Source organism: Colossoma macropomum, unplaced genomic scaffold, assembly GCF_904425465.1.
Source record: "Colossoma macropomum unplaced genomic scaffold, Colossoma_macropomum, whole genome shotgun sequence".
Taxonomy (NCBI): domain Eukaryota; kingdom Metazoa; phylum Chordata; class Actinopteri; order Characiformes; family Serrasalmidae; genus Colossoma; species Colossoma macropomum.
Genome location: NW_023494787.1, coordinates 8915425 through 8925449, shown reverse-complemented (window position 1 = coordinate 8925449; position 10025 = coordinate 8915425). Strand labels below are relative to the sequence as shown.

At 38.5% G+C, this 10025-nt stretch overlaps 1 protein-coding gene across 1 annotated transcript; it reads right to left on the bottom strand.

Moving 5' to 3' along the window:
• Positions 1 to 1337: 1337 nt before the first annotated feature.
• Positions 1338 to 9839, bottom strand: sumo2b (small ubiquitin like modifier 2b). The gene is made up of 4 exons (XM_036566059.1): positions 9737 to 9839; positions 7258 to 7389; positions 3132 to 3203; positions 1338 to 1562 (listed from the first exon to the last, which is right to left on the bottom strand). Exons 1-4 carry the CDS (start codon positions 9755 to 9757, stop codon positions 1500 to 1502), a joined length of 288 nt encoding a protein of 95 aa, XP_036421952.1. The 5' UTR covers positions 9758 to 9839; the 3' UTR covers positions 1338 to 1499.
• Between the last annotated feature and the right edge of the window lie 186 nt (positions 9840 to 10025).

Sequence of the window (10025 nt, the reverse complement as noted above, 5' to 3'; positions counted from 1 at the left end):
CACCAGGGAATCCGTGTCGTGTGATTGGCCAGCAGCTAGAGTATGCCGTCTCTGATTGGAAGACTGAACTGTCACTCCAAATCACATTTTTCCCCTCCGTTCACCTAATGACAGACGTTTAACGGTTAATGCAGCGTCCATTACTGTACCACACTTAAACGAGCTACTTAGTTGATTTTTAATCCATCCAATACATTTAATTCACGCAGATAAAACCTAAACACATTTAAAATGATTATTTAACGATATGTGTCACATAAAGCATGCCTCAAAGAATAACTATGAACCGTTATTTGTACCCATGATGCTTCAATTCAAAGACCACCACGATTTTTCAATGATCGCATTCGTTTTTAGAAGAAATGACCCAAATGTCTGGTAAAAAGAGAATCGTTTTATTTTAACAAGTGATTTATTAGACAATACAGATGCTTACCTTGACTGAAACATATCGTTATTCATATATATCCTACTCAATCGTGACAACTTTTACTCTAACACATATCTACTACAATCGAAAAAAAAAAAACAATCTGTCCAGAACAGGTAACAGAAAATGTAGCTAGATAATAATAATCATAACCTTCTCTTGGCTTAGTGAATATGGACTCAGTCCCAGCTCCAAAAACCAACTTCACGCATAATATGGTACAGTTTTCTCTCCATCCCAAACCAAACTACCACTATAAAATGTAAAACCAACTCTGCTAACCTCATTTTCCATGTGGCTTACACTATGGGTTAGTGAACTAAAGCTAGGTTCAGTGTAAGGTAGCAGTAAACAGAACCACAGTACTTTGTTTCGACTTAGAAACTACCTTAAAATGACCTGCTTAGCTCACTAATCAATGAATACAGATTTGTAGTACCCCTGCTACAGGGGTGAAGAGTAAAACTCAATCCAACACCAGAATACGGGGGTTGTTTAAGAGCACTAGAGAAAGGTGGCCTGAAAGCCTCTGCTAAATGAGCAGTATACCGGTGTATGTGTTTATTAACACATAACTGTGTCGCTACACTAGACGATTTGCCTTGTTTGGTGAAAAGGATTTGAATACATATCCTCTACCTAAAAAAAAAAATTCTCCCTGAACATCTGCAGCTTCAGCAGTTCAAACCCTTAGCAGACGGAGCTGGGCCTTTGACAGATTTTCCGGGAGTTTCTGTGATCGCCTCTTCCGAACGGCTGGGGCTTGACATGTTTCACATCTCACAGCATTCAACACTGCCAGCTTAATATTTTATGTGTGTGTAGAGGAAATGATTTATGTACAAAAATGAAGGAAGGAAAGTCCAACTCATCTTAATAAAAAACACACTATACAACAGCAGTCATGAATAACTGTGAGGGAAGAAAGATAATATAGCAGAGAGAAAGCAAGATGGAAGGGGGAAAGGGAGGGAGGGAGGGAGGAAGGCAGTGAGCAAGAGGAAGAGGGGGAAGGAGGGAGGGAGGAAGAGAAGGAGAAAGGGAGTGGGGGTGGTAAAAGTTGGCGCGCTTAGATGAAACCTCCTGTCTGTTGCTGGAAAACGTCAATTGTGTCTTCATCCTCCATTTCCAACTGTGGAAGAAAAAGAAGATGCATGAGAACCATGTTCCTTTCTCCAGGAGCTGCGGTGACATTCTGAATGTTTAACGTGCAGGATATAGGGCTGCCCAATATATTGGTTGGTCATCATTATTTTGCAATATCGATATAGCGAAAGAATAAAGTATACAAATGAGCCCTCTAACCATACTGGATTTACTGTGTGCTGTGAGCATGCTAACTAATTACAGCTCCATTTTGATGAATCCTCCAACCAAAGCGAACTATTTTGGTCAAAATAACAAAGGCCAGTCTTTAATCATGTCACACTGTGTGCTTGGCCAATGTGCTTGCAAGGCATGTAGCATAACCACAATACTAGTCTTTTATGCAGCAACATAATCACAATACTAGTATTTTGTCTATATTGTGCCGCAGTATCTCCTCTGTCACACTTAAAAAGCTTCACTCAGGATTCCTGGGGCTCTTTGATACCCTTAACATGCCATATTCCAAACTTTATATTCTTTTTTCCCCCTCCATACTTCATGCTACTATAACGCAATATCACATTAAGCTGCCAGCGGGATTCCAGGCTTTATGTTCATAATGGGTGGCGTGAGCCTTCCAGCTCTATTGATCTATTGATTGTGTTTATTGATCACGAGACAGACAAGGGCCTGCACAATGGCAGACTTCCTTTGTGTTGTAAAATTGAAAAGAAATGAGGAGGCATTAACATCAGTCCATTTGCAACTGACAGATGTCGTTTTGTATTGTTAAACACACAGAGTCAGCAGTTGGACTTCTGGTGAATCCCAAGGGAACAGTGCAGGGATTTACTGTTCAATAAACCATAATGTTTCAACAAACCAGTGACAATTTATTTTAATGGTCCACTGTAAGTGCTTTGTAGATGCACGCTCTCTTTAAGTGACATTCAACTAAATATCTACTAGATTCACTTTAAAATTTTCCCTACGTATAACATTATGATATTTGAAGACTTTTTCATGATACGCTTTATTTATCAATGTTTAGTTTCTAAAGAAGGTGGAATGGACAAAATACAACTGCGGAACAGACAATGGCATGATAGACTGGCTGCTACCAGCTATTTGAAGTTTAGGCTACTTCATGCCAATTTAAGCTAATTATGCTATTGTTCTAAATAAAAATGTGATACATTCAGATACACAGTGTTTCAGAAGTACTGAGGATACTCATCATATAATAAGAGAAGCATAGTGGCATAACTGTTTATGACAATAACATATCATCATACTTGCCATTCCCAACTTACTCTAACCCCAACCTCAACCCCTAACTCTAATGCTATTAAAAGTTTCAGAGTTAACAATCTGAGCATTTGTAGATAAGCTAATCATCAATATATAGTGTAAACAACAGACCTACAACATGCAGGCCTATATATGTGTATTTATAAGGATGTAAAAAAACAAAACCTGATCCTAGATCAGCACTTTTACAACAACTTTCTGATAAATATTCATCCCTATCATCCACCCTGTAGGCAGCTGGCAAGTGTGACAGTAAATAAGCGTGAAACAGGAAATGTTCCTATAAGAAGTATTATCATACCTGTGCAGGTGTGTCTGTCTCATTTATGGGCTGTCCATCGAACCGGAATCGGATTTGCCTCATCGTTAGTCCCTGCAAAAAATACAGAGATTGATTAGTTTATCTATTTGCCCCCTTGAACAGCATCTCAACACAGTGGAATTCCACTGATATTAAAATGTTCCATGTAATTGATTCATGAAGATGTCAAAAAGCCATTCAGAGTGGTCAGAGAAAATTATAAAGTCAGAATTGTTCACAGAGGTGGTGACTCGAATAAGACCTCTAAGGAGTTTAATGCCTATATAATCTCCCTTAAGTTTTTAAATGAAATGGTTACAGATATGCAGTCTGATGCCTGCCTAAAACATTATTTTACAACAGTTTTCATATTAAGTTTTGGCCTAAAACATATTTTTAAAGCACCTTCATGGTAAAAAGGGTACATGAATGTGTTATGAGGCAAAATAGTACCCAAAGAAAAAGTATGTTTTTCAGTTTTACCACTATTTTACCATTATCCACATTACACATAAAACTCAGTAGGTACATTCTGGATCACTGGTACTTTTGAATAGTAAATAAAATGGCTATATTTGTATTGTACATCATGAGTCCTAGCTCCTTTCACCACCTCCACAAAGACACTGGAGATGGTTACACTGAACCATTTCACATTAAACCACTCTGAATGGCTTTGTTAACAGCTTAAGAGTTCAATTATGCAGAAACATCGGTGGAATTCCCCTTTAATACTAGTATTAAGGTTCCACAGACGTATTGGCATTGACAGAAATCCAAAAAGCACCAATAATGTGTCATTTTTTTTAGAGAAGAAAATTCAAGAATGTGATATGCTGAACTTAATTCAATATTGTGAGAGAAGTTACATTATTTACCTGTGTTATTCACCTGTTATTTATTTATATCAGCATGGTTTACCTAAATATTGGGGTCATGTTTAATTTTTGACCATATTAAATTATATCAGTGGATTTTAGTGGAATTATCAGGATTTTTAACTCTTTAAAATCTGTATTGTTGTCAAAATGTTAACATCAGTCAGGTCCTACTTTGCACATACGAGTTGTGTTTACAGACAATGTGAAGCCCACCAGTGTGCATCAAGAAGTCCCATCCCTGTCTTATCTGAAACACTGTGTGCCAGATAGGCATAACTGCCTGACAGTAGCACTTCTGGTCTCAACTAAGATGACTGTCATAAGAGACAAGAGACATATATTATTCTTATCAGTACCCCTACAGAGAGATGCTTACTTTATAAATACAAAAACTCCATATTGCTACCAGGCACATAGCACAGAGCAGCTGTGAAGTGCTGTCCTGATGACAGTTCCACTGAACAGCGCGACTGCCAGCACAGTTTTCATTTCTTTGCGATCAAAAAGCTCAGCTACACAGTGTTGCTTTCCCAAACAAGCAGCGTCCTACTTCTACTGCCGGGGCCGCCCTCATAGCACCGCAATCCATTACTTAGACAGCCCACAATAAGATTAGGTGCAGCAGCCTAGCCAAGAACACATGTTTGCTGGCCTGCAGAAGCATGTTGATACTTGCACCATCTTAACTCCGTACGTTAGTGGCCCACAACATGATAGCATCTCTTCAGGGGATGTTTATGAGAAGATTTTATGTAAGACAAAAAATCCACTTGCATAAGGAAGAGAAAGGTCAAAGGAAAATAGGTGGGGGAATAAAAAGGAACTTCCAAAACTAAAGTTTAAAAGTTACAGAGAAAATGGGATTCCTATACTTTTGGCATCAGATAAACAGTACTGAAAGTGTTCATCTTTGATAAACAGGGAAAAAAAAAAGTTTCACTCTTTCTGTCCATCCTTTCCCTGCGAGTAGACAACTCAATGTTTCATGTCTAAAACAAGTTGTAGCTGACAAAAAGCCATTACAGAGAAAAGGAAACCGACCAAAAAATAAATAAATAAAAAACACTTTTGCAAATCAAAAAAGCTGCTGGTGCTCTCAGCAAAATTGACTGACCACTCCATGCAACCAACTTCCAATACTGAACTTGAGAGGCATGGAAAAGTGTTCCTACAGATTTCTTTAAAACTTAAAGTAAGTCTCCTGAAAATAACAGAAGCTGTAATAAGGGTGAACACACTAAATACTGAAAAAAAAATAGTTGTTGAGGGTTCTGTATCATTTTCTGTTAAATTTCTGTAAAATTTCCTGTTTTTTGTGCTGAAAACTGGCTGACGTACTTAAATATGTTTTGACTAAACATTTCATAAATAAAGGATGCTCTCTGACTTAACAAAATAGTGTATATAGCAGCTCAACTACATGAGTGATTATATTACTTAGTTACATTAGTTAGTTACATTAGCATGCATTGACATATATTGACATTCAATCTACATTCTACATATTTTGTATTACTTCTGGCGTTTCTGTTTGTTTAATTGTCTAAAAATGACAAAACACGGCAAAATTTTCATCAAATTCAAATCATAAATTATATCATATCCCATACACATCATGGGGGAACTAGGAGGGAATCCCTATTCAGAGTAGATACAAAATTTCAGCCTGTTTTAAAAGTCCCTCAGTCCAGCCTTAAATTTTCATATTTTTTGTTAAATTCTATTTAACAATATTTTAATTTCATTTTCATTATATTTTGAAGGAAACTATTAATTAAAAACTATTATTACTATCTGTAATTATATTGAAAACAATCTCAAGTCGATTTAAATTCCGCTGGCAGAAAGGCCACCAGGAGGCCTACATAAAGGTCTAATAATGACAGCCAGGGTGAATTCTAATACTGACTTTTGACCTCAGGTTAGGTAATCAGGGAAATGCCCTGATGAAGAAAATTTTGGACAGCATGAATTATCACTAGGACATCACGTTGGTGGAGATAAAATCAGGTGAATGCTGGAGGAGAGCCCAGGATGGCAGGGCTTTTGTTCTTAGGATGAGGAAGTACCCTCAAGCCATGCCTCCTTACATTAAGTGCTCAGAATAGAACTCCCACAGAGAATACATCCATTCATTTTGGCTCACTTTACAAGTACAATAATGTTTGAGTGTGAACATTATGTCAAGCTTCCTTTTTGTACTGGTCTTTTAGGCTCATTTTTCAAAATTATTTTATTAACCCTGAACACCTGATGATGGTATCACCAAAATAGGCCACCACCCATTCATTTGTTTGCTTTTACATAAATTGTGACGTGTTTTTAATCAATAATCAGTGACCAGTTTTGGGGTTATATTTATAGTTGTGTTTTACTTCAGTTTTTTGAGTCATTTATATAATTTATATTATTACATAGCTTCATATGCTTTGTGTGGTATTCTTGATATCAATAAAATTACTTTTCAAGTTTTTAAACCTCTATGGCTACGCTGAACAAGACAGAAGTGGCAATTTGGCTCCTTTTGTTTTTACAAACATTCATTATAGGTGTCCACTGGTAGTGCAGTATAATGCTAGCCAGTGGGGAACCCTCAATGCCATCTAGGCCTTCAGAAAAGGCCAAACAATTTATTTGAAATAAGGAAAGTTTGTACTTTTAGTTCATGTTTACTATACTTGTTTTATTTAAACTCTGCAAGTATTGTAGTACTACTCTTATCTATTTGTTAGGTTTTGGTTGGCAACACAAGGGTTAAATCCTTGAAACATCCAATGGAAAATTATCCAATCAGGATTTTTATCTCTGTGGTATCTAGGTAGATACAGTCAGTCCACAATTTGATTTATAATAGACAGACTAATTTTTTGAGAAACAAATGTCACTATAGGCCTTCTGAAGACCTAGACACATCGCTGACTGCAAGTATGAGTGGTAGCTTGACCAGTGCATTTTAGTCAGTTGTCAGTAATGGAAACCATACTACGATGATCCCAAGGGGGCGCTAGCAGAAACCAGCATCATTGTACAGGCTTTTCTGACAGTTTTCACATATAATGCCCAAACTTAAGGCCTACTCTTACCAGTCACGGTTCACCACTGTTGCTAGCATTGTAGCAATCGTACCTGATATCAAGGCTCTGGCCACAAACAGGGATGAAACCCACATGAAACGTAGAAAACACTAACAAGAGAATAAAACAACACCGCATTCACACAGACAGTTATGCCTACTGCCTGCTCACCTGTCTCTCACAGTAGGCCTTCATGAGTTTGCTGAGTGGCGTATGCCTTTTTATTTTGAACTGAACCACAGACCCGTCCTGTCCCGCCACCTTCAGGTTGATGTGGTCGTTGTTCTCAGTCTTCACTCCCTCCTGCAAACACACACATCATATACAGTATACAACGCTGACAGACATGCAAATCCTTTAGAAACAAAAATGACAAATACGAAAAGCTAAGTTAACCGATGGTTCTAGGTCGGGGTTGAAGTGGACAATTCCAATCTTTCAGAGCCCACAACACTGTACCGTTTCACATCTAAAAAACCTGAACTCATGAACCAAGTCATGATCAGAGAGTTGGCAATTGGCCAATGCATTCCCCTACTCTAACACACTTGAATCAACTCTATAGTAAATGATTCAACAGTAAAATGAAAATGAAAAAAGAGAAATTCCACAATTTTTTTATTAAATCAAAGGGTTAAAATGTAAACGAAGCCCCTCGGAACGGTTTGACGTGACATGCACCATTCCAGAGAAACTTTTTTGACAGGAATCAGACATTTGAAGCGTTTAATGCATTTAAATGCTACCTCAGAGAAAGTTACTACATGGAATGGTAACAGTGCACTGCCTGAGGCATGTGGCATTGTTTTACAACAGTTCTGAGAATGCCTTGGAGAGCTAAACACAGGGTATTCTAAGGCAAAACGTATTTTGTTTACCACTATTTTAACAACTGTTATCAACATTATGCATAAAGATCAGAAAACACGTGTAAGTTCACTGGTCATTTTGGCTGGCAAATATTTTTAGATATGATGTATAAATATATATATATGTATCTGTAATGTTTACATTGCAACGTCTGGTTCCTATCACCACCACTGCAGAGTCTGAGTTGATAAGTTTACACTTTTACATCAAACCATTCTCAATTTCTTTGTTTACATTTCAATGGTTGAATTATGCAAAACATTTTTCAAAATTTCTGTACAATTTAATGGCTAAAATGGAAAAAAGTCACCACTGTTCACAGTGGTGGTGACAGAAATCAGACATCAATCTCTGAAAGCTCCCTCACAGAAAGTGGTTATGAATAATCTGCCTGATGATTGAGGCATTGTTTTACAGTAGTTTTGTAATAACATTTTGCTCTAAAACACCTTTTAATCAATTTATTTTAATCTATTCATGGTGGAGGGATACATGCAGGGTGTTCTAGCAAAACAGTCCCCAAAGAAAACTTTGTTTTTTTTTTCAGATTTACCACTATAAAACTCATTTACCACTGAGTTTTTCTACATTTCAGCCACTGATTTATACAGACATCTTAAAAAATCTGTGTAGTTCCCCTTTAAGCAAGAAAAACGCTTGGTGTGATGTAAGCTAGTGTTGTTGTGGCCCTTTGCGATTTGAGTTTTGTTCGTGCCTACAAAGGCAATTAGCCCAGAACACTGTGCATGCAAAGAGTTAATAAAAAATATTCTCCTGTACTGATAACTCAAGAGATGGAACAGCAGCATTTTACTGTAAAAAAATCTTGTTTTTAGGACACTCGTCCCCGTCCTTTCGTCCCACTGACCCACAGAGCTGCTGAGAGAATTATGATGTTGAATAAATGACGAGGCTGAAGTTGGCTCCGTTTCCGAATTTTCCGTTCCACCGTAAATGGTACGGCGGTTACATTTTGACCCCTACGGCCGCGCGCCAGTAACTGCCGCACAGTTTAAGGTGGAATGGGATATTCAAACAAGAAGCTGGCGAAGAAGAAGTCAACTTAAGCTTCGTGAAAAAAATGTTAGTTAGTGTTTGTTAGTTAGTCAACTAACTGTTAAACGTTAACCAGCTGTAGAACTGCCAACACAGCCACAGCCACAGCCACCCCCATCCCTTGCAAAAAGGTACAATTTGGAAATCTAACGGGCTCAGAATCAACAAATTTCGCAAGACTATGACTTTGCAAAGAACTGTCCCGAAGACAGAACCTCCCTTAGTACTCCAGCCTCCCAACATAACCGGCCAGATTCAGTGGAACAGTCTGTCTGCAGCTACAGCCAAACAGCTGGAGGAGTGATGCTGACAGAAGTCAACAAAACGGATGAAAACCAGAGTACAAGTTTTCAAACCGACGCGTTTAACTGCTCTGAATGAATCACTGCATACTTGTTGTTCACAGTTATCCACATTCTGCTAAAATGTTGTCTAAAACTTGAGTAAGGTCTCTGACCAGCGCTCGCATTCATTCTATTGCCTTTCAGCCTATTAACGTGCTAGTACGCTAGCTAAGATGCTAACATGCTATATGCGCGTTCACGAGTCTTCCGGCGATTCTAAAGCAGCAGTTGCAGTATTTATCCACTAAGCGGAATTATTTTACACCAAAGTATCGACGTCTTTCTCTTTTATTTTATTTATTTTTTCCTATTACCATATATGCCGTGTGGGTTGCAAATATTTTACTCTAATTATTATGTTTTTTTTTATTCTCTCTCACCTTGGGCTTCTCGTCCGCCATCGTTATTGTGTGTTATTTCTCGCCGCCGCACAAAGACACATGCACGCGCACGTACGCGCGCCACCCTGCCCGTTCCAGAACGTACGTGCGCGCGCGCGACACCGTTCCGCCACAGTAATACTCGGCTATACGTGCGCGCTCCCTCTCAGAACGCGCGTCCGTGATTGGCTCAGGAGAGGAGCGAGGGCGGTCGCTCAGGGACGCGAGTGACATCACAGTGCGCGAAACCAAGATGGAACGCTCGGCGCTGCGCACCGCTCGTGCACGC

Excerpts from the sequence above, each read along its gene's own strand:
- sumo2b (XM_036566059.1), bottom strand. The coding sequence starts at position 9,757 with ATGGCGGACGAGAAGCCCAAG. Across the intron at positions 7,390-9,736 it reads TGGCGGACGAGAAGCCCAAG|GAGGGAGTGAAGACTGAGAA; the intron begins GTGAGAGAGAAT and ends GTGTGTTTGCAG. Across the intron at positions 1,563-3,131 it reads AGACAGACACACCTGCACAG|TTGGAAATGGAGGATGAAGA; the intron begins GTATGATAATAC and ends TTTCTTCCACAG.